The sequence below is a fragment of the Thunnus maccoyii genome, chromosome 4 (genome assembly GCF_910596095.1).
Source record: "Thunnus maccoyii chromosome 4, fThuMac1.1, whole genome shotgun sequence".
Lineage (NCBI taxonomy): Eukaryota > Metazoa > Chordata > Actinopteri > Scombriformes > Scombridae > Thunnus > Thunnus maccoyii.
In genome coordinates, this window is record NC_056536.1 from 34624023 (window position 1) to 34649931 (window position 25909).

Sequence of the window (25909 nt, forward strand, 5' to 3'; positions counted from 1 at the left end):
AATAAGAGACAGAACGCACAAAGATTTGCATCAGTTCGTCTCAACAAACAGTTGCACAAGGAACAGAGAGATGATCTGTGATTGGTCAATATATCGGCTTATATGATTACAGCCAATGGCACACAGCCACGAGATATACATTTACATGCACATGTATGTTAGACAAGAGCCACATCTCCCAAGGACTCAGGAATCCAAGAGCCCCGAGCTATATGTGGCCTTTGACCCCTTAACATGTTCTGTTTACACCAAAACCCAGAATGTTACCTTATTTGGGCCTAAGCCAGGGTGGAAAGAAAGGAGTGGGCCTCCTAAGGTACATTCTTTCTCTCAAGGACATACACATATTAACAAAGCAAAGGAACAATGATATTTCTTCCAGAATTCTGTACATTAAATTGATAAGCCAATCCTTTGGTCTTTCATTACCTTTACAACACATATATGACTTACCCATGGGGGTGCGAGTAATTGCACACACCTTGTATACAGTGGTTTGTGTAAAGTGAGCATTGATAATTTAGACAAACCTCAAGCACTGACTTGTTTTGAAGAACACCCATTCACAGGTGTTATTTCAGTAACTGAGTTTAAAGTGTGGTATTTTACTATTTGGTCCACACCTGTGACCTCTGTCAGGAGTCTTCATTTCTCTTGAGGATCCTTTGAACCCGACCGATTGTTGGGTTGGACGGAGCCTACAGGACACAGGGTAGATAACTGAAGATTTAAAGTTAGCATGGAATGCTAAAAGGGGGAGTGAAATGGAAACTTATACTCTTATGTTTATTGTCTTTAGATTATATTATATTGTTTTATGTTTTACTGTCTCACAACTAAGTGAACAATATAATATAATAGTCTGTCTTACTCTGTGCTTTTCAAAAAAACAGTGAATATTTTCTGGTTTCTTTAGTCCTCTATGACAGTAAACTGAATATCTTTGGGTTGTGGAAAAAACAAAACTTTTAAAGACAACATCCCGGGCTTTGGGAAACACTGATTGACATGTTTCATCGTTTTCTGACATTTTATAAATCAAACAACTAATAAATTATTTGAGAAAATAATCAACAGATTAATCAATGATAAAAATAACCTTGGTTGAAGCCCTATACATCACTGCCTTAAGATGAATAATAATCATTCATCACAGATTTTCTTGGCTTTATGTGGCTGCAGTCAGTAAGAAACCTCCATCATACTGGAACAAACAAACCAATATCAAACTGTTTTTGGACAAGAGGATCATTCTTGACCTGATATTCAGTACAGCATCAGAAAACCTACATAATGGGCCAGTGTGAAACTGAAGGCCTGACAGGAAAATAATAATCACCATGACCACTTTGCATGAAGCCAACATAACTGAAGTTCTGGAGAAGTTTGAAATATCATCTACAGCTGCATAATCAGCCATTGTGACACTGAAGAGCCTGATAGGAAAATAATAAACACCATGACCACTTTGCATGAAGACAATGAAAGGTAAGAGTTTAATATAGTGCATACAGCTGCATAATCAGCCAGTGAGAAACTGAAGAGCCTGATAGGAAAATAATAAACATTAATAACCACTTTGCATGAAGCGTATAAAGGTGAGGTACTGTAAAAGGTTAGTGTATAATCTACAACTGCATATCAATGGTCACAGACTAAAAGAGAGAAGCAGAAAGAAACAGATGGAGAAAGTTCTTCTCAGCATCACAGCTGCATCAGGCAAGTGTTTTTTTATATATGTATATTTATATTTATATATTCATATATATATGAAATGCAAAATGATAGTTTATGTTTTTTATGTTCATCACATCAATATTGGAAGTTCACATCCATAATTTTTACTGCCAAAAACAATGACACACATGAATACACTGAAATGAAAAGTCATTTTTAGGCCAGATCTAATCATTGTGCATGTCTGTCATCACAGTGCTGTGTGCCGTCTCATCATACGCTCAACGTCAGTACCACTTTGTTTATGAGCCAAAGACCATGACTGAAGCGCAGAGTTACTGCAGAGACAATTACACTGACCTGGCCACGATAGACAACATGGAGGATGTGACGATCCTGAACAACACGGCAGATTTAAGCAAAATGGTCTACCCGGAATACAGCTATGTGAATTCACTTTTCTCTACTATCTACTCTGTCTCTCTTTCATTTACATTTTTGACAATGACAGTATGTAGGTGAGAGGTGTGACTGTCACACACGCTGAGCTGCTGCTTTAGTACATTTTCTTCAGGCTGTGATGAACATTTTAGTACAAATGTTCCACTTTCTCAGTAAATATGGCCCAATGAGTTTGTTTTTAAGTGGGACTTTATGTGGGAGCAATATTAAAAAGCAAAATGTGCAATATATGTATAAATATCAGGAAATTGGACAACAAAGATACAATATTTACAAAAATGTTTTTAATTTCATATTGTAATAATATGAAAAGAATAAGAATAATACATTTTGTCATAAAGCTCCTTTCATGCACAAAATGCAGCTCAAAGTTCTTGACAAGTTGAAACGGAAAAGAGCAGACAATTTAAACAAAGAAGAATTTAAAGTTTAATTAAAAAATTAAATAAAATAAAAACAATGATAATAAATATGTATAAATAGTTCCAGTCAATAGAAACCCGGTACTGTGTAACAATAATTATCATCACTTTCACCACCATTATTATTTTAATAATTGTAATAACTATTATATTATTATGTACCATTAAATTACTGAATTTATAGCACAAGCAACTAAAAATGTATCAGTTACTTTAGGTAAAATCTCCTCTTAAAGTCAGAGTGTGAATGGAAATTTTATGCAAAAGTATTGATCAGCTTTAAAGGACGGGTTCACAATTTTTTATAACTGTCTTAAAACATCAGTCAGGAGCGACAGTGTAGATTTTGGTCTCCATCACTTACATTGAAAGCACATTTGAAGGATCTTTCAATAGCCAGTATGAACAGGAGGAATGATTACAGCGAGGAAAACCTCTTTCACTGTTCATATGGACTCCTGACTGCTGGTTTAACACACTGGAAACATTGTGAATTGTCCTGTAAGCTGAACAAAGACAAATGCTGTATAACACAATAAAATCTTGCTTTCAGCGAGCCTGGATAGGACTGTACGATGACGTGAACAGCTGGAGGTGGTCGCTGTCAGACAGACATTTCTACAAACCCGGGGAGGCTGAGTTCAGAAAATGGTACCCTGGGCAACCATCCAACTATCGCAGTGCAGAACACTGCACACAGATGTATGATGGTGGACAATGGAACGATGACGATTGTACCAATTCCTTTTGTGCAGTCTGCTCTGATGTCAGAGGTGAGAGTTATAACTAATGGTTTGTTCTTCTGAAGTTACTCTTCAGTTTCCTACAGATTTGGGCCTAAATAGTCACTTACATAAAAAGCACATAAATGTGAGCCCTGTGTTCAATTCAAGGTGTGAAGTTGAGTCATGAAGCCAGTTTATATGAAGCCTGTTGACCCATTCAGCTCCACCATTAACACAAGTTTATCCCACGTCACTGCCTCAGTCGAAAGGGGTAAGAAAAGGAGGCAAAGTGGCTCTGATGTGTCTTTATGGATGAATGTGTGCTTGCATATTCATATGTATGCAGCTCCATACTGAGATTTATCATTCAAAAATAGTAATAAACACAATCATCACCTCAAAATTGTACTTGTACAGTACTTAAGTGAATATATTTAGTTACTTTCCACCACTGGATACATACAGAACATATAAAGAGTGTCTTTAATCATTATTTTAATGAATGCATTCTTTTATTGAGGTGGTTCTCAGTGGATTTATAATGACACAGAAACTGCTACAGAAACTGGCATTATTCATTATTCACTAATGTAAAGTAACAGACAGGAAACAGGGGTAGTAAGAGGGGAACGACAAGCAACAAATGTCTGTAGCTGTAGGCTACCAAGACCCGGGAAAACTGTATGTCACTTCTACACAGTTCTTCACTGTGGTCTATTTTCAGGGTCGAATGTGACATTTGTCCTCATCAACACTACCATGACATGGACTGAGGCCCAGAACCACTGCAGAGAGCACTACACAGACCTGGCCAGTGTGAGAAATGAAGAAGAGAACCAGAAGGTGAAGGATCTGATACCTGCAGGACAAAGAGTCTGGATCGGCCTCTTCAGAGACTCCTGGAAGTGGTCTGATGGAAGCAACTCCTCCTTTAGGTACTGGTCTCCATCGGAACCTAATGACGGCAATAAGAATTGTGTGGCAGCAAACTTTGGCCGTTCTGGACAATGGGAGGACTGGACCTGTGATGTGAAGAAAGCATTTGTTTGCTACAAAGGTAAGCCATGATTCAGTTAGCCTTTAAAGGATGATTCACAATGTTTCCAGTGTGTCTTAAACCAGCAGTCAGGTGTCCATATGACCAGTGAAAGAGGTTTTCCTCGCTGTAATCATTCCTCCTGTTCATACTGACTATTAAAAGATCCTTCAAATTTGCTTTGTTAGCTAAGTAGTAGAGAAGTGATGAGGTCTCTGTTTTTGGTACCAGTGAGGAGTCTGACTGCAGGATTTTGAACCAGCTGACTGACCATGTACTATCTATGTACAGAGAATTACAGCAGTAAGTGCAGGAGGAGATAAAAGCATCTACCATGGTCTCTAAATCCTTAACAGACAGAAATGATTTTAGTTTTATAAGTGATCTAAGATGGAAGAAGCTGCTGCTGACAACGGACTTCATTTGTTTATCATATTTTAAACCAGAATCAAAGATAACGCTGAGATTTCTTGAGTGGAAGTTAACATTCAATTTTAGAAACACAAGAGTATTTACTGAGGTTTTGTAAAAGTCTTAAAATTAGGGCCTCAGTTTTATCCTGGTTTAGCTGCAGGAAGCTTTTTGCCATCCAGGATTTTACATCCTCAATGCAGCTCAGCAGGAGTTAAAACAGCTCGGATCAGCAGGACTGAGGGGGAGGTACAGCTGGGTGTCATCTGCATAGCAATGGTAAGAGATATATTACTTTTTCTATAAATAGACCCCAGAGGAAGTATGTAAATGGGAAATAGAATAGGGCCTAATATGGAACCTTGTAGTACTCCACATGTGATAGATGCAGAGGAAGAGATCACATTATCAATTTTAATAGATGCTGATCTGTCCTGGAGGTAGGAGGCAAACCACAGAAGGGCCCCTGAATGCCAACAACATACTGAAGGCGGTCCAAGAGGACGGAGTGGTCAACTATGCCGAAGGCAGCAGATAGATCTAAAACAATTAAAAGAGTGTGATTTCCTGAGTCTAGGGACAGGAGCGAGTCATTTGTCACCCTCAGGAGAGCAGACTCTGTGCTATGATGCTGTGAATCCCTCAGTTTGAGTCTTGAGCCACTTGAGAGAGACATACTCTTTTGGAATTGCTTTCTATCGCCAGAGTGTAAGAAGCTCTGTCAACTGTTGCTCAAAGAATACAACCAACCACTTTTAGGATAAATTAAGATATTTATTAGTAACTAAAATCTGGAGTATACATGATGAAGCATAAGATAATAATAATAATAATAATAAGAAGAAGAAGAAGAAGAAGAAGAAGAAGAAGAAGAAGAAGAAGAAGAAGAAGAAGAAGAAGAATAATACGACCTATAAATTATCAAATATATATATAATAATGAGAATTATTCAGCAAGAGTGAGTCGAAGTGTGTGACTCGAGGCTAACGTATTGCAATGCTAAGGGGAAGCTAATTCAACTTCAGTAAAGAAATTATATTTTAATTTTAATGGTATTCGACATCAAGCCTTGATCACAAAGCCACATTATGCCTTAGTGTTGAAGACAGAAGTTATCTCAGGGCACGTTCCACATAGAGCAGGTCTACACTGAACTCTTTAATTTACAGAGACCCAACATTAACCCATGAGCAGCACTTTGTGACAGCAGCAAGGAAAGAAAACTCCCCTTTAACGGGAAGAAACCTCAAGCAGAACCGGACTCTAGGTGGACGCCATCTGCCTTGACCGGTTGGGTTGAGACAGAAAGAAGGAGGGAGGGAGAGAGAGACACAAAGAAGCATAATAACAACAACAATAATAATAACACTGATAATAATAATAATAGAGATGTGACTAATAATTATCATAACAATAATAGCAGGAGAAGATGTCGAGGCAGGACACCCACAGGACAACGCCACCATCCCTGCAACATCCCTGCAGCCATGGACCACAACTCAGACTCCAGATTTTCCTTCAAGACAAGAAAGCACAAAAACTCCGGAGAAGAAGCCAAGTAAGTGACATGTATTTACGATACATCAATGTATACAGATGGAGACGAGGAGGACACATGGATGAACCTACTCGTATCCCTAGTCGCTGTGTGTGTGTGTGTGTGTGTGTGTGTGTGTGTGTGTGTGTGTGTGTGTGTGTGTATGAATTGAGTTTGGGACATTGATTTCTGTGCAGTTTATATGTTGGTGTGAAAAATGTGTCAATAAAACAACACTCAGAAGACAAAGTGAGCTGATGAAGCCTGTTTGTTTTTCAAAGTGCCTGTTTCAAAGTACGTGGTGCGAGTGAGTCTGAAGAAGAACTCCGCTCTGGATCTGAATGACCCTGTTGTGATGGAGAACATCTTGAAGCAGGTAGATCATGTTTGATCTCTTTAAAACATTTATGTGTCATCATTACTGAAAGCAGACTAGAGTCAAAAGAAGAAAGAATAAATCATCTGAAGTTAAACTGTAATAAATATGAATATTAAAGTGTGAAGCAGGTTGTTTCTAAAACAGAGATTCCAGATGAGGAAAATGTAACTGAACAAGAGCTTTTAGTGAAAAGTTTTCTCTGTGAACAGTGATGGAAAGTAAGTAAGTATAAAGTAGTGTAAACTAGCTCCACCTCCAGCAGCTACAACAGTAACATGCTGCTCTAACACTGATGCTTCACTATTAATAATCTAATGATGTCATATATAATAATATATCAGTCAGAGGGACCAAACCACTACTTTTACTGCAATACTTTAATTACATCAAGCTCATAATACTTATGTACTTTTACTGCAATACTTTAACTACATCGAGCTCATAATACTTATGTACTTTTACTGCAATACTTTAACTACATCAAGCTCATAATACTTATGTACTTTTACTGTAGGAGGGTTTTTCATGCAGGACTTTTACTTGTAATGGAGTATTTTGACACTGCTGTATTTTTACTTCAGTAAAGGGTCTGAGTACTCCTTCCACCATTGTCTGTGACTGATATTCAGGACAGTAAATGTTTTTGTATCTCAGCTCAAACAGAGGCTAAAGCAGAAGGGGGTGAATGGAGACGTCAAACTGAGCTGGAGGAAGCAGTCCGATGGAAAAGTCTTCCACAAGGTCGAGAAGAAGACAAAGAAAGATGAGTTTTAATGTTGTGTAGAAGTTGGTCCGTCTATTTCCATGAAAGATTTTTTTCTTCATCCTTTAAAAGTGTAAAATATATTTTCTTGTGGTCTTTAAATTATACAAATAATGATCATACTGTATGTATTTTTATGCTGTCACCTTATTAGAAATTATTTTATTGGTTAGCGCATAAAATAGTTATAGTTTCTGGACAACAATGCAGGAATAAGATATACCAGGCTTTGATACACACACAATACTTGTTAGTAGATCAGTTCATTGTTGGTTTGGATCCAAACATGAGATTTGTTGACAAGAAGAAAAATATAGAAAGTTGCCAGAATGATCCTTTAAAGGTTTGATCTGCACACAAAGACATTCATATATATAAAAACACACTTTTACCTGCATATACTCAGCTGTGCATGAATTTTATTAAACAGATAGCAAGCTATAAGCATTCACAAACACATCTCATAAAATCTCAAAGACAAGATAAACAGAATTACATTAAATAAAAATATTATGTTGATACTACAAAATAAAAAGAAAGAAGAAGAAGAGGAAAGAAATATTATTTACTGTACATATTTCTTTTCTCTTCTTATAACCATCATTTCTCACTCCAGTTGTCCAACAGTCACCACTTTACTGGGAAGTTACTGATATGTGTGTTTAAGACATTTTTTAAAAAGATAATGAATGAATTCAACAAAACATTAAAAACCTTATTTAAATGAGAATTTAACCACATTACTGGAACATAAAGGAAGATGAAGATGTTAAGACTCTATAGTAGAATATAAATGAATGAGTAGGACAAGTCTGTAATAAATTAGTAGGAATGATGTTGAATTATGAAGTTAATACATTTTCAGTTTATGTCAGAAAGTTGAAGATTCTACTTTATGTTTATTATTGAGGTCACAGTGGGCGGTGGTGTACTGGACTATGTTAGATTGCACTGGTGTTCCTAATAAAATGCTCGCTGAGTGTATATAACTGTAAGAATGATCATCTTTTAAATTGTTCCATAAGTGATTAAAACAAGACAATCAATGTCAAAGTGTGTGTCAGCCTGGTTCAGAACAGCAGCTGCAGGTGTTTTCTTGATACTATCACAAGAGATCATCAAAGTCAGACATTTGCAAATCTTCACATGTTGTAGGCACTTTAATGATCAGCAATTCACAGATTATTTATAAGCTATTTCTAAAATACAAAATGTTTGTTCAAACAATTGAAATGGAATAGTTTTTTCACTAAAGTAGATATTTGAAAGATGAATCATTTTAATTAATATTTCTGTCAATAGACTAAAGATATTTTGATTAGTACATTTTCTCTTTTCTCTACTGTATCTTTGAATTTATTAATATTCATACCAACATTTACATCAATGAAAATGTTCAATAATTGAGGAGTGAAGCTTTATTAATGTAATGGATATATTATTGCCTTGAAGTTAATAAAGATCATTAACTGCAGATTGTGGTCAGTAGTTGTCTGTGGATGTGGTCAAACAAAATTATAGCAAAAAGGGAAAATTACTGAACAAATGTGCAGAGTAAACAAATCATTCACCATAAACTGTTACTGTAATGAGTACTTCAACCTTAATACTTTAAGTACATTTTGCTGATAATACTTAGGCCATATAATTTTATGTACGGTAGGTTTTTCATGCAGGACTTTTACTTGTAACGGAGTATTTTTACATTAAGGATGTGAATACTTCTTCCACCACTGCTAAAAATATATATACACATAAAAGTCATATTGAATAACTTTGCTCCATGGAGCTTGTAATGCAGACAGCCTTATGCTCTATATGATGATGTGTTCGGTGACCTGTTAGCCTCACAAAACCGAGATTAACTTTCTAGACGACATTTCAGTGAAGCTGCACACATGACTGGGCCAAACACTAATCGATTAATTGAGAAGATAATCAGCAGATTAATTAATAATGAAAATAATTGTTAGTTGCCGCTCTACCTGTGAGCATCCACGACTTACACAGACTGACACACTGGAGGGAACTACAGAGGCCAGGAGCTGTCAGGGGGCAGGATTTTGAGAAGTCTTTGTATGATTCATAATTTGTGCCTTCAAATTATTAATCATTCTTAAAACTACTCATTTGCAGTTTTGTTGTTTTTCTTAATAAATCCCATGGTTTGATTGTTTTAAAAGGTGTTAGAGTTTTACTTTGGGTAAATGGTGGATTGTTGTTCGCCCTATAAGGCCGACCAAGGGTGGGACTTAACACCATCACAACAAAGCTTCGTTACGTCACACACGTATCCAGAGTGTGTTGTGCACATGTGTGAGACTGCGAGTGTGTTGGTTGAATCATAGGGGTTGATGGTGGAGCAGGTGCTTGTCAATCTCCAATAATGTTTAAGGAACCTTTACATGCCAGCAACATCGGTGTCATGTGAACAGGTCGTCTCCAAAGCTGGAGAGGTAGTGAGCAAGAAGAGGAGCAGACTGAAGCCCAGTTCTGTGGAAATGACTGTTTTTGAATGAAAATATTTAAACCCCTGCCCATACAAATGAAAATCCCCCACGTTTCTTAATTTCTTTTTTCAGTAGAACAATCATTTTCCTGATTACAGCAAAGTAATGCAGACAGTGTTATTCCTTTATGTCATGTCACTGCTTAAAGCCTGTTATAATATAAATCTGTTACAGACTTACTGTCCCTAATTCATCAGAGTTTATAAAAGTAATAAGGGGTTACTAGAAACCTTATTAATAAATGACTTATTATCTCCATATATATTTATACATCCACACACTGAGACAGTTTTTGGTAAATAACTTTTATTGAATAAAATATGACAGAAAACATGAAACAGATGACAGCAGTGAGTTCACTTATATTTTGCCTGTTATGACGTCTCACCCTGAATCCTTACATATAAAAGCAACGTCAAAGTCGCCCAGCAGATGTCGCCATTTAAACTGTATCAAATGCTTGGAAACTGAACCATTTTCAACACAATTGCGTCATATGATTCACTGCTTCAGAAAGCCTCGTTCCTCCCATCACTAATCAACACTGCTTACTTATGAAATAGTGAAAGGAAACTTTTTAAAAATGAATTTCAGGAATACGGTGTGCTGTAAGGGACAAACAGTGATCATTGCTAAATTCTCAGGGAAATAGACAGCGCGACAGTGACACCCAGTGGCTCATTTAGGCTACTGCCTTATACTGGCAAACTAGGAGATCCGCATTTGCAAATGTGTACTTTGAATATTGCAATAAAACTCTGAAAGACAGCTTGCTCTCTGTGAATTCATCTGAAATTTCCACCACAATATCTGGTGACAAGGATGGGATCCCAGTAACGTGGGCCAGCGGCTCATCGGCTGAAGGGAAAACCGTGCACAGGCGGCCGGTCTGGGATCGGCTGACAAACTCCATACCTCCCCATCAAAAGGGTGAGAAGACGGATTGCTGGAGGCTGCTGAGTCCGACGCTGGCTCGCTGACAGGATCTCAGAGAAACATGAAATGAAATGAAGGAATTCACACAGAGGTTTGCTTCGAAGTGACGACCTACTGAAATTACTGAGTAATTCAGTCAAACGCTGTAGTGAGGATCCCAAAGGAAGAGAACTCTCTGATTCTTAAATGATTTGTCGGTTCTTAAAATGATAATCGTTTGGAAAAGACCAAGCTGTCAAAGTGAGATATGTCTCAAAAAAAAGAAAAAGTATAAGAAGAAAAAATGGAAAATAAAAAGAAGACAAAAAAACAGGAAAAAGTAGTAAAGTAGAATAAAATGTGTGTGTGTGTGTGTGTGTGTGTGTGTGTGTGTGTACAGTATATTGTCTTGTGTATAAGAAAATTAAAAAGGGAAATTCAGGCGTTCAGGTGCATTGTTTTGTGCAGCACATTTCAACAACAAGGCAATTCAATGTGCTGTACTAAAACATTAAAAGTCTTGAGTCAAAGTGCAAAAGAACCAGTATAAAATGACATTTAATACAATTAAAATAGTTATTGAAGAGTTAAGAGAATATAATAAAATAAGCTAAAGTAGAATAAGACAGCTAAAATATGAGAACAAAAGTTATAATGCAAGTCTGCCTTGATTTAAGAGAACAAAAATAATATCTGCAGTTATACACATTGGTGCAAGGGTAACTATGAGTAAAATAGTAAGAAAGGTGCAAAAAACTGCTGGTGTGAAGATGAAAAAGGTCCACCCATGGTCATAGTGAATTTGAAATTTGAGCAAAAAGGTTCAGTTTTCTGTCAAACGGAGGCTTTGGCCCAAGACGGGAGAAGAGAGAAGAGACTGGCTGATGTTTGAGTCGAGTCTTTTGTGTGCTCAACAGTGTGTTAAATATGATGCAATTCAGTGCGTTTGCTATGTTGTGACCGAATGTTTGCTTTTGCTGACGTGTGCGTCTCCCTCAGTGGTGAAAGTTGAAATAGCTGGTATAGACGAAGGCCGGACGCCCAACCCTGGAGGTGGAGCCGAGGGACACACACTCACACAGCGGCAGCAATACAGAATAGACACACACACGCGAGAGCAGCACACAGGCAGAGTAGACTTTGTCCAGGTTTTAAATAATGCAATGGATTTAGACACTTTGTTATGATTGATGTGTGGTTTTCAATGGAGTTTATGATCTATTATCGTTGATCGTGATAGACCATCATCTAACACAGTTTTTTACTTAATCAGGCAGCCTCATTGAGATTAAGATCTCTTTTCCAAAAAAGAGACCTGAGAACAAGAAACATTCATAAGACAGGAACACAATCAGTGGACAGAAATAACAGTAACCACACAATAAACAAGGAATTAATGAAAACAATTACAAGAATCAAAATTAAAAACATAATGACACTGAAATCTCCAAGGTGAATGTAAGACTCGAGTTTGAGGGCAGTTTGCAGTTCAGAAGCTGCATAGCACCTGAAACCGGTTCTGCCAACATACATGAGGGATTTCTAAGGTTCAGCAGTTACTGGATGGTGTTCTGTAGTTATTAGATTTAAATTAGAGGAGAGATGTGAGGTAGTTTAGAAGCTTTATAGATGACAAGTTTACATTATTAATTTTTAGTTGATATTATTGGTGTATATATATATATATAGAGAGAGAGAGAGAGAGAGAGGGAGAGAGAGAGAGAGAGAGAGAGAGAGAGTTGATTATTATTACTCAGAAACAACAGAATTAGTAATTAGGGCCTGAGCCCCAAAGGGGCAGCAGGCAAAACAGTGGACAAAGGAAGTGATGTTTATCTCCCTCTTGCATTGTCTGAAAACAGCCCAGATCTGAGGATATCTACATGCCCGTGACAGAAGACCTTTGATTGCGTCGTGGCTCGACATGCGCAAAGGCGCAAGGGCCCGTTCAACGCTGCTTGCATCTTTGATTAAGAGATGTGATTTCACTCCAGCTCCATAAATGAGTGGGAGAATACTGGTAACAATGGGAGCTAGTGGCAATGCTGTCAGAGAATGGTACACTGATGCTTTACCAGTACAAGACAAAGATGGAAAGCGATCACTCTTGTCATCATGTTGTCCAGTAAACCCACATTGAACAAGATCTGGTGTGACAAGAGGGTGACAGTTAGCAAATTGACAGGTTTAGGTCATGTTATACAGCTCGTGAAATATCATCCTAGAACAGTGAGCACAGAGATAGCCGAAAGAAGCAAGCACACAATTACAGTAGATATAAAAAAGTGCTCAATATGCAGCCCGTTCTCACTCCCAACTCGTCACATATCGAAGCTTGGTCAGGATCCTGTGGTGTATCATGTCCATAAGTGGTTGTGAGGTTGACACTTGAAATGACCCTTCAAGGTAATAGGCAAAAATAAATTAAATTTGTGGTTGACTTTTGGGACTACTATTTCTGCTATGAAGCAGGCTGAATTTCCAAATCCTCCAAAATTGAGTGGTGGGTACATTCATGCTGCGAGAGCAACGAGCATCACAGTAAAAGAATCGTACACCACGCCACTGTCTGGAATCACAGAAGATGGGGATAGAGAAAAAGGGTTAGTCACCAGAGTATCAGGCTTCCCAGGTCAATATGTGCAACTGGGGCGGGTCACGCCACTGCACATGTACCGATGGGACCTGCAACCCTCAGGGCCCAGCTCAGAACTACTGGAAAAAGCAAGCAGACAGAGAAGACAAAGGCAAAAGCTTTTTAAGTATATGACTCAGCACTACACATCTCCCTGAAGAAAAGAAAAGAGCAAAACAAAGTAGTGGGAAAACCTAAGACCATGAGTGAAGCAAATACTGAAGCACGGCAGTGGGGATGAACCAGGTAGACTTTTTTGATGTATTACAGTAATCATCTAAAGCATGCAGAACAGCATGCAGTATGACATTCATTGGTAAAAGAGGTGTACACTTACAAACAGAAGGCCTGCACAGAAAAACAACAACAATGGTTCAGTTGACAGCTGACTCCCCTGAGCTGACAGATATTCCTACAACTCTCTGGGCTAAAAGTAAATATGATGTTGGTCTGATTAAGCACGTGCAACCAATTGAAATCAATACCCAGATCAGAATACAGCTCATGTAAAGATCAATATCCATTGAAACCAGAGACTATAGAGGGTGTAACACCAGTTTTTAACTCATTCTTGAAAGCAGGAATTATTGTTACATGTGAAACCTCACAGGTCAGAACACCAATATTTCCTGAGATGAGTTAACAGATTTGTACAAAGACCTGCAGGCGGTGAACGCAGCAGCATATGCTCATGCACCTTATCTCATCACAGGTTCCATCAGATAGTTAGTGGTTTTCTGTTGTTGATTTGGCTAATTCATTTCCAGTATTCTTGTGCGCACGGATTTCCAGTGCTGGTTTTGCCTTCTCCTTTAAAGGAAAGACGAACACCTGGACCAGATCAGCCCAGCGTTATTGTGAAAGTCCGGCAATATTCTCTGCTGCATTAAATAAAACCTGGCTCTCTAACAGTATGATTGATGACTTAATGATCTACTCACCAACGGAAGAGGCCTGTGAAAATAAAGGCAGATTTACTGGATGCTGTATTGTTACCCGAAGAGCTGGTAATATGCAAATATGAGGCGCATACAAATAACACAGACTCTGTCTCAACAGGAAATACAAGAGAAGATGCAAAAGCAAAGCGTGCAGCGTAACCACTTCCTCTTTACAGGTGCTGACCTGATACAACTACACCTGGAACACCAACAGCTGATTCCAAAGGTTTACAGAGCAGAACAACACCAGAGGAAAAACAGGATGGTATTTTATAGGCCCAAATGATCTCTTTCCCTTCTATACACATGTTGACACACGTGTTGAAAGTGGGGAACACTGACAGACACGAAAGGCTTCTCAAACTACTCAATTTTTTTAAATAGTCTAATCTGTGCAAAACAGTAGTGCTGTGGCAAAGATGTTGATAAGAGAAACATTTCCAGATTAGGAATTCCAAGAAAAATCAGTAGTGATAATGGCACACATGTTGTGAATAAAGCAATCATTTTACTGTCTGAATATTTGGGAATTGACCTAAAACAATTCTGTGCCTACCATCCACAGAGTGGAGGGGCAGTAAGGAAATAAAAAAAACCTGACCAGATTAGCCGGTACAGGACTGAGCTGGACAAAGTCTCTCCGGCACAGAGGAATGTACTGATGGAATGTTGAGGTATTGTGCAAACTTGTCCTCTGTTCGTAGTGTAACAGACACACAGGTGAAAGCAGCCCTTCCTCAGGAGAAGCCAGGCAACCTACATAACCTCGAGCCCGGAGACTGGGTTATGATAAACTAAAGGGGAAAACGTTGGAACCAGGCCAGGTGGAAAGGGCCGTACCAGGTTCTCCTCACCACCATCTCAGCAGTAAAGGTCACAGAGAGAACCACATGGGTGCACGCCAGCCACTGCAAACGGGTAAAGGTGCCGCCACTCGTGATGGAGGCTCAAGGAGAGAGTCCCATACTGCTCACAGATGAGGAAGAGAAGTAACTGAAGGTGAGGGCCGCTCTCATTGAGGTTTAAAAACCTACCAAGAGCCATTGGCTGCCACATATCAGGGAGAAGAGGATCACACTCACTGTGGTTTCAAAACCTGCTGAGAGTCAATGGAGGCCACATGTCAGAGAAGTGACGACTTCTCACCTGCCGTTCACTGCAGCTGAAACATCCTCACTCGGTTAAGCTCCTGACAGAACGAGGTCCCCATATCCTTTACATGTTCCACTAAAATGATTGAACGAGCATCTCGGAGCCTGATAACTGAACAGAGAGAGGTGCCCCGAGCTCTGAGAGAACACCTTTATTACCTGCTGTACCTATTGATCAAGCAACGCTGTGATACTCCTGCATTCAAAGACTTGAATTATTACAAACTGTTCCTTGTGTGAAACTTGAATGTGACACTGTCATGGAAATTGTCTGAAAACACTAAACACACATATGAAATAATACACAAAACACTGCTGGGTTGAAGATTAGAAAAATATTATTGTACAATAAGACAATAAGAGACAGAACGCACAAAGATTTGCATCAGTTCGTCTCAACAACCAAAGAGCAAACCTAATCTATTACAGTTGCACAAGGAACAGAGAGTGGGCCTCCTAAGGTACATTCTTTCTCTCAAGGACATACACACATTAACAAAGCAAAGGAACAATGATCTTTCCTCCAGAATTCTGTACGTTAAATTGATAAGCCAATCCTTTGGTCTTTCATTACCTTTACAACACATATATGACTTACCCATGGGGGTGCGAGTAATTGCACACACCTTGTATACAGTGGTTTGTGTAAAGTAAGCATTGATAATTTAGACAAACCTCAAGCACTGACTTGTTTTGAAGAACACCCATTCACAGGTGTTATTTCAGTAACTGAGTTTAAAGTGTGGTATTTTACTATTTGGTCCACACCTGTGACCTCTGTCAGGAGTCTTCATTTCTCTTGAGGATCCTTTGAACCCGACCGATTGTTGGGTTGGACGGAGCCTACAGGACACAGGGTAGATAACTGAAGATTTAAAGTTAGCATGGAATGCTAAAAGAGGAAGTGAAATGGAAACTTATACTCTTATGTTTATTGTCTTTATATTATATTATATTGTTTTATGTTTTACTGTCTCACAACTAAGTGAACAATATAATATAATAGTCTGTCTTACTCTGTGCTTTTCAAAAAAGCAGTGAATATTTTCTGGTTTCTTTAGTCCTCTATGACAGTAAACTGAATATCTTTGGGTTGTGGAAAAAACAAAACTTTTGAAGACGACAGCTTGGGCTTTGGGAAACACTGATTGACATGTTTCATCGTTTTCTGACATTTTATAGATCAAACAACTAATAAATTATTTGAGAAAATAATCAACAGATTAATCGATGATAAAAATAACCTTAGTTGAAGCCCTATACATCACTGCCTTAAGATGAATAATAATCATTCATCACAGATTTTCTTGGCTTTATGTGGCTGCAGTCAGTAAGAAACCTCCATCATACTGGGACAAACAAACCAATATCAAACTGTTTTTGGACAAGAGGATCATTCTTGACCTGATAGTCAGTACAGCATCAGAAAACCTACATAATGGGCCAGTGTGAAACTGAAGGCCTGACAGGAAAATAATAATCACCATGACCACTTTGCATGAAGCCAACATAACTGAAGTACTGGAGGAGTTTGAAATATCATCTACAGCTGCATAATCAGCCAGTGTGAAACTGAAGAGCCTGATAGGAAAATAATAAACATTAATAACCACTTTGCATGAAGCTAATAAAGGTGAGGTACTGTAAAAGGTTAATGTATAATCTACAACTGCATATCAACGGTCACAGACTAAAAGAGAGAAGCAGAAAGAAACAGACGATGATGGAGAAAGTTCTTCTCAGCATCACAGCTGCATCAGGCAAGTGTTTTTTTATATATGTATATTTATATTTATATATTCATATATATATTAAATGCAAAATGATAATTTGAGTTTTTTATGTTTATCACATCCATATTGGAAGTTCACATCCATAATTTTTACTGCCAAAAACAATGACACACATGAATACATTGAAATGAAAAGTCATTTTTAGGCCAGATCTAATCATTGTGCATGTCTGTCATCACAGTGCTGTGTGCCGTCTCATCATACGCTCAACGTCAGTACCACTTTGTTTATGAGCCAAAGACCATGACTGAAGCGCAGAGTTACTGCAGAGACAATTACACTGACCTGGCCACGATAGACAACATGAAGGATGTGACGATCCTGAACAACATGGCAGATTTAAGCAAAATGGTCTACCGGGAATACAGCAATGTGAATTCACTTTTCTCTACTATCTACTCTGTCTCTCTTTCATTTACATTTTTGACAATGACAGTATGTAGCTGAGAGGTGTGACTGTCACACACGCTGAGCTGCTGCTTTAGTATATTTTCTTCAGGCTGTGATGAACATTTTAGTACAAATGTTCCACTTTCTCAGTAAATATGGCCCAATGAGTTTGTTTTTAAGTGGGACTTTATGTGGGAGCAATATTAAAAAGCAAAATGTGCAATATATGTATAAATATCAGGAAATTGGACAACAAAGATACAATATTTACAAAAATGTTTTTAATTTCATATTATAATAATATGAAAAAGAATAAGAATAATACATTTTGTCATAAAGCTCCTTTCATGCACAAAATGCAGCTCAAAGTTCTTGACAAGTTGAAACGGAAAAGAGCAGACAATTTAAACAAAGAAGAATTTAAAGTTTAATTTAAAAACTAAATAAAATAAAAACAATGATAATAAATATGTATAAATAGTTCCAGTCAATAGAAACCCGGTACTGTGTAACAATAATTATCATCACTTTCACTACCATTATTATTTTAATAATTGTAATAACTATTATTTTATTATGTACCATTAAATTACTGAATTTATAGCACAAGCAACTAAAAATGTATCAGTTACTTTAGGTAAAATCTCCTCTTAAAGTCAGAGTGTGAATGGAAATTTTATGCAAAAGTATTGATCAGCTTTAAAGGACGGGTTCACAATTTTTTATAACTGTCTTAAAACATCAGTCAGGAGCGACAGTGTAGATTTTGGCCTCCATCACTTCCATTGAAAGCACATTTGAAGGATCTTTCAATAGTCAGTATGAACAAGAGGAATGATTACAGCGAGGAAAACCTCTTTCACTGTTCATATGGACTCCTGACTGCTGGTTTAACACACTGGAAACATCGTGAATTGTCCTGTAAGCTGAACAAAGACAAATGCTGTATAACACAATCAAATCTTGCTTTCAGGGATTCTGGATAGGACTGTACGATGACGTGAACAGCTGGAGGTGGTCGCTGTCAGACAGACATTTCTACAAACTAGGGGAGGCTGAGTTCAGAAAATGGTACCCTGGGGAACCAGACAACTATCGCAGTGCAGAACACTGCACACAGATGTATGATGGTGGACAATGGAACGATCAGGATTGTACCAAATCCTTTCGCGCAGTCTGCTCTGATGTCAGAGGTGAGAGTTATAACTAATGGTTTGTTTTTCTGAAGTTACTCTTCAGTTTCCTACAGATTTGGGCCTAAATAGTCACTTACATAAAAAGCACATAAATGTGAGCCCTGTGTTCAATTCAAGGTGTGAAGTTGAGTCATGAAGCCAGTTTATATGAAGCCTGTTGACCCATTCAGCTCCACCATTAACACAAGTTTATCCCACGTCACTGCCTCAGTCGAAAGGGGTAAGAAAAGGAGGCAAAGTGGCTCTGATGTGTCTTTATGGATGAATGTGTGCTTGCATGTTCATATGTATGCAGCTCCATACTGAGATTTATCATTCAAAAATAGTAATAAACACAATCATCACCTCAAAATTGTACTTGTACAGTACTTAAGTGAATATATTTAGTTACTTTCCACCACTGGATATATACAGAACATCTAAAGAGTGAAGTGTAGACATGTGAAGAGGCTGTTAAAAATACTCATTAATATTTCTTAAGATGTCAGTGTCTTTAATTATTATTTTAATGAATGCATTCTTTTATTGAAGTGGTTCTCAGTGGATTTATAATGACACAGAAACTGCTACAGAAACTGGCATTATTCATTATTCACTAATGTAAAGTAACCGACAGGAAACAGGGGTAGTAAGAGGGGAACGACATGCAACAAATGTCTGTAGCTGTAGGCTACCAAGACCCGGGAAAACTGTATGTCACTTCTACACAGTTCTTCACTGTGGTCTATTTTCAGGGTCAAATGTGACATTTGTCCTCATCAACACTATCATGACATGGACTGAGGCCCAGAGCCACTGCAGAGAGCACTACACAGACCTGGCCAGTGTGAGAAATGAAGAAGAGAACCAGAAGGTGAAGGATCTGATACCTGCAGGACAACAAGTCTGGATCGGCCTCTTCAGAGACTCCTGGAAGTGGTCTGATGGAAGCAACTCCTCCTTTAGGTACTGGTCTCCATCGGAACCTAATAACAATTGGAAGAAAGAGTATTGTGTGGCAGCAGACTTTGGCCATTCTGGACAATGGGGGGACTGGAACTGTGATGTGAAGAAAGCATTTGTTTGCTACAAAGGTAAGCCATGATTCAGTTAGCCTTTAAAGGATGGTTCACAATGTTTCCAGTGTGTCTTAAACCAGCAGTCAGGAGTCCATATGAACAGTGAAAGAGGTTTTCCTCGCTGTAATCATTCCTCCTGTTCATACTGACTATTAAAAGATCCTTCAAATGTGCTTTCAATGTAAGTGATGGAGGCCAAAATCCACAGTGTGTCAACATTTAAAAGTCTGTGTGAAGCTTCTATTCAGCTTCAGCAGTCTGAGTTAGTCATATCAAGTGGATATCTGACACATTTACAGTCTTTTTAGCATCAAATTCCCTCTTTGTGTTTCCTCAGACAGTGTTTCCCTGTCGAGCTGCGGTGGAAGTATAGTAACAAAAAGAGAGACTTTGGCACTAAAAAGACTGTAACGTTGAAAGATATCTACTTGATTTGACTCATTTGGATGCTGACGCTTCATATTAGCTTCAGATAAACTTTGAAATACATTTTTGCACAGAAGGAGGACTGTGGATTTTGTCCCCCATCACTTCCATTGTAAGTGCATATAAAGGGATCTTCTAATGGTCAGTATGAACAGTCAAGTCAAGTCAATTTATTTATTAAGTATATTTAAAAACAACAGAAGTTGACCCAATTGCTTTACACAGACTGAGAAATACAATCAAATGTAAACACAGACAAATTAATAGTGTAGAATAAAATAAAATTTTAAAAAATCCTACAAACACAACAACATTGCACAGAGGACGAATCACTAATAGAGAGAACAAATAAAATAAAAACAGAGCGTAACTATTCATGTCTACATGATAACTATTAACAGGCTGAAGAAAAGAGATGGGTCTTCCAACAGGTTTTAAAAATATCAGTTGAGTGGGAGCATCTAATAATGAGCAGCAAATTGTTGCACAGTTTAGGGTCAACAATGGAAAATACCCCATCAGCTCTGAATTTTAACTGTCGGTGTGGAATGACAAACAGTGATTGGTCGGCAGATCTGAGGGGATCAGGAATTCAGAAAGATAAGCTGGAGTCTGTCCATGCAGTGCTTTAAAAACAAATAAAGAATGTTAAAATCAATTCTGCATTTTACTGATAACCAGTGAAGAAAGGTCAGTGCAGGAGGAGATAAAAGCATCTACCATGGTCTCTAAATCCTTAACAGACAGAAATGATTTTAGTTTTGTAAATGATCTAAGATGGAAGAAGCTGCTGCTGACAACGGACTTCATTTGTTCATCAAATTTTAAACCAGAATCAAAGATAATGCTGAGATTTCTTGAGTGGAACATTCAATTTTAGAAACACAAGAGTATTTACTGAGGTTTTGCAAAAGTCTGAAAATTAGGGCCTCAGTTTTATCCTGGTTTAGCTGCAGGAAGCTTTTTGCCATCCAGGATTTTACATCCTCAATGCAGCTCAGCAGGAGTTAAAACAGCTCGGATCAGCAGGACTGAGGGGGAGGTACAGCTGGGTGTCATCTGCATAGCAATGGTAAGAGATATCTTACTTTTTCTATAAATAGACCCCAGAGGAAGTATGTAAATGGGAAATAGAATAGGGCCTAATATGGAACCTTGTGGTACTCCACATGTGATAGATGAAGAGGAAGAGGACACATTATCAATTTTAATAGCTGCTGATCTGTCCTGGAGGTAGGAGGCAAACCACAGAAGGGCCCCTGAATGCCAACAACATACTGAAGGCGGTCCAAGAGGACGGAGTGGTCAACTGTGCCGAAGGCAGCAGATAGATCTAAAACAATTAAAAGAGTGTGATTTCCTGAGTCTAGGGACAGGAGCGAGTCATTTGTCACCCTCAGGAGAGCAGACTCTGTGCTATGATGCTGTGAATCCCTCAGTTTGAGTCTTGAGCCACTTGAGAGAGACATACTCTTTTGGAATTGCTTTCTATCGCCAGAGTGTAAGAAGCTCTGTCAACTGTTGCTCAAAGAATACAACCAACCACTTTTAGGATAAATTAAGATATTTATTAGTAACTAAAATCTGGAGTATACATGATGAAGCATAAGATAATAATAATAATAATAATAATAATATCTATAAATGATCAAATATATATATAATAATGAAAATTATTCAGCAAGAGTGAGTCGAAGTGTTTGACTTGAGGCTAACGTATTGCAATGCTAAGGGGAAGCTAATTCAACTTCATTAAAGAAATTATGTTTTAATTTTAATGGTATTCGACATCAACCCTTGATCACAAAGCCACATTATGCCTTAGTGTTGAAGACAGAAGTTATCTCAGGGCACGTTCCACATAGAGCAGGTCTACACTGAACTCTTTAATTTACAGAGACCCAACATTAACCCATGAGCAGCACTTTGTGACAGCAGCAAGGAAAGAAAACTCCCCTTTAACGGGAAGAAACCTCAAGCAGAACCGGACTCTAGGTGGACGCCATCTGCCTTGACCGGTTGGGTTGAGACAGAAAGAAGGAGGGAGGGAGAGAGAGACACAAAGAAGCATAATAACAACAACAATAATAATAACACTGATAATAATAATAGAGATGTGACTAATAATTATCATAACAATAATAGCAGGAGAATATGTCGAGGCAGGACACCCACAGGACAACGCCACCATCCCTGCAACATCCCTGCAGCCATGGACCACAACTCAGACTCCAGATTTTCCTTCAAGACAAGAAAGCACAAAAACTCAGATTTTTATGCAGTTTATATGTTGGTATGAAAAATGTGTCAATAAAACAACACTCAGAAGACAAAGTGAGCTGATGAAGCCTGTTTGTTTTTCAAAGCGCCTGTTTCAAAGTACGTGGTGCGAGTGAGTCTGAAGAAGAACTCCGCTCTGGATCTGAATGACCCTGCTGTGATGGAGAACATCTTGAAGCAGGTAGATCATGTTTGACCTCTTTAAAACATTTATGTGTCATCATTACTGAAAGCAGACTAGAGTCAAAAGAAGAAAGAATAAATCATCTGAAGTTAAACTGTAATAAATATGAATATTAAAGTGTGAAGCAGGTTGTTTCTAAAACAGAGATTCCAGATGAGGAAAATGTAACTGAACAAGAGCTTTTAGTGAAAAGTTTTCTCTGTGAACAGTGATGGAAAGTAACTAAGTACAGTTACTCAAGTACTGTACTGTAGTACAGTTTTGAGGTACTTGTACTTTACTTGAGTATTTCCATGTGATGCTACTTTCTACATGTCAGAGGGAAATATTGTACTTTCTACTCCACTACATTTATTTGACAGCTTTAGTTACTTTTCAGATGAAGATTTGACACAATGGATAATATAAAAAGCTTTTAAAATACAACACATTGTTAAAGATGAAACCAGTGGTTTCCAACCTTTTTGGCTTTTGACGTCTTACAAAAAGCAGTGTGTAGTGGGGGTCACATTTCACATGTCTATGAGTTGTTAACAGCTCCACCAAATAATGATTTTCCCTCTAAACTTCTCACATGCTTTCATTTCAATAAATGTTCAAATGATCCAATATTTCAGCAAAAATCAAAGATTAGAGAAAAAGTCCAAAAACTGAAAACAGATTTGTGTATCAGAACTTTGTTTTTTCTTCTTTCCTCTCCCATTAATCATCTCACCACCCCTCAGATTTATCTGCTGACCCTTTGGAGGGGCCCGACCCCTAGGTTGGGAACCACTGGACTAAACTAGCTAACTGTATATAAAGTAGTGTAAACTAGCTCCACCTCCAGCAGCTACAACAGTAACATGCTGCTCTAACACTGATGCTTCACTATTAATAATCTAATGATGTCATATATAATAATATATCAGTCAGAGGGACCAAACCACTACTTTTACTGCAATACTTTAACTACATCAAGCTCATAATACTTATGTACTTTTACTGCAATACTTTAACTACATCAAGCTCATAATACTTATGTACTTTTACTGTAGTAGGTTTTTCATGCAGGACTTTTACTTGTAATGGAGTATTTTGACACTGCTGTATTTTTACTTCAGTAAAGGGTCTGAGTACTCCTTCCACCACTGTCTGTGACTGATATTCAGGACAGTAAATGTTTTTGTATCTCAGCTCAAACAGAGGCTAAAGCAGAAGGGGGTGAATGGAGACGTCAAACTGAGCTGGAGGAAGCAGTCCGATGGAAAAGTCTTCCACAAGGTCGAGAAGAAGACAAAGAAAGATGAGTTTTAATGTTGTGTAGAAGTTGGTCCGTCTATTTCCATGAAAGATTTTTTCCTTTATCCTTTAAAAGTGTAAAATATATTTTCTTGTGGTCTTTAAATTATACAAATAATGATCATACTGTATGTATTTTTATGCTGTGACCTTATCAGGAATTATTTTATTTGATTATGCACACAAAACCTGCAATTTTTATAAAATACTTAAAGGATCATTCTGGTGATTTTCCTTCATGTTTGGATCCAAACCAGCAATGAACTGATCTACTAACAAGTATTGTGTGTGTATCCAAAGCATCTCAAACATGAGATTTGTTGACACAAAGAAAAATATAGAAAATCACCAAAATTATCCTGAAGTCTTTTATAGTAATTGTATGTTTTGTATGCTAAAACAAAAAAAAAGATCCCTAATAACGTTTGGTTTGATTTGCACACATAGACATTCATATATATATACAAACACACTTTTACCTGCATATACTCAAATTTTAGTAAACAGATAGCAAGCTATAAGCATTCACAAACACGTCTCATAGAATCTCAGAGACGAGATAAACAGAATTACATTAAATAAAAATATTATGTTGATACTACAAAATAAAAAGAAAGAAGGAGAAGAGGAAAGAAATATTATTTACTGTACATATTTCTTTTCTCTTCTTATAACCATCATTTCTCACTCCAGTTGTCCAACAGTCACCACTTTACTGGGAAGTTACTGATATGTGTGTTTAAGACATTTTTTAAAAAGATAATGAATGAATTCAACAAAACATTAAAAACCTTATTTAAATGAGAATTTAACCACATTACTGGAACATAAAGGAAGATGAAGATGTTAAGACTCTATAGTAGAATATAAATGAATGAGTAGGACAAGTCTGTAATAAATTAGTAGGAATGATGTTGAATTATGAAGTTAATACATTTTCAGTTTATGTCAGAAAGTTGAAGATTCTACTTTATGTTTATTATTGAGGTCACAGTGGGCGGTGGTGTACTAGAGTATGTTAGATTGCACTGGTGTTCCTAATAAAATGCTCGCTGAGTGTATATAACTGTAAGAATGATCATCTTTTAAATTGTTCCATAAGTGATTAAAACAAGACAATCAATGTCAAAGTGTGTGTCAGCCTGGTTCAGAACAGCAGCTGCAGGTGTTTTCTTGATACTATCACAAGAGATCATCAAAGTCAGACATTTGCAAATCTTCACATGTTGTAGGCACTTTAATGATCAGCAATTCACAGATTATTTATAAGCTATTTCTAAAATACAAAATGTTTGTTCAAACAATTGAAATGGAACAATTTTTTCACTAAAGTAGGTATTTGAAAGATGAATCATTTTAATTAATATTTCTGTCAATAGACTGAAGATATTTTGATTATTACATTTACTCTTTTCTCTACTGTATCTTTGAATTTATTAATATTCATACCAACATTTACATCAATGAAAATGTTCAATAATTGAGGAGTGAAGCTTTATTAATGTAATGGATATATTATTGCCTTGAAGTTAATAAAGATTATTAACTGCAGATTGTGGTCAGTAGTTGTCTGTGGATGTGGTAAAACAAAATTATAGCAAAAAGGGAAAATTACTGAACAAATGTGCAGAGTAAACAAATCATTCACCATAAACTGTTACTGTAATGAGTACTTTTACCTTAATACTTTAAGTACGTTTTGCTGATAATACTTAGGCCATATAATTTTATGTACG

The 25909-nt window shown here is 37.4% G+C and overlaps 1 protein-coding gene across 1 annotated transcript; it reads left to right on the top strand.

The window, feature by feature from the left end:
• The first annotated feature begins 1038 nt into the window (after positions 1-1038).
• LOC121895755 (macrophage mannose receptor 1-like) lies at positions 1039-24433 on the top strand. The gene is made up of 13 exons (XM_042409178.1): positions 1039-1719; positions 1934-2124; positions 3115-3334; positions 4011-4343; positions 6155-6292; positions 6553-6647; positions 7305-7417; positions 17180-17325; positions 17540-17725; positions 18675-18941; positions 19679-20017; positions 22795-22889; positions 24069-24433. Exons 1-13 carry the CDS (start codon positions 1584-1586, stop codon positions 24186-24188), a joined length of 2379 nt encoding a protein of 792 aa, XP_042265112.1. The 5' UTR covers positions 1039-1583; the 3' UTR covers positions 24189-24433.
• Positions 24434-25909: the final 1476 nt, after the last annotated feature.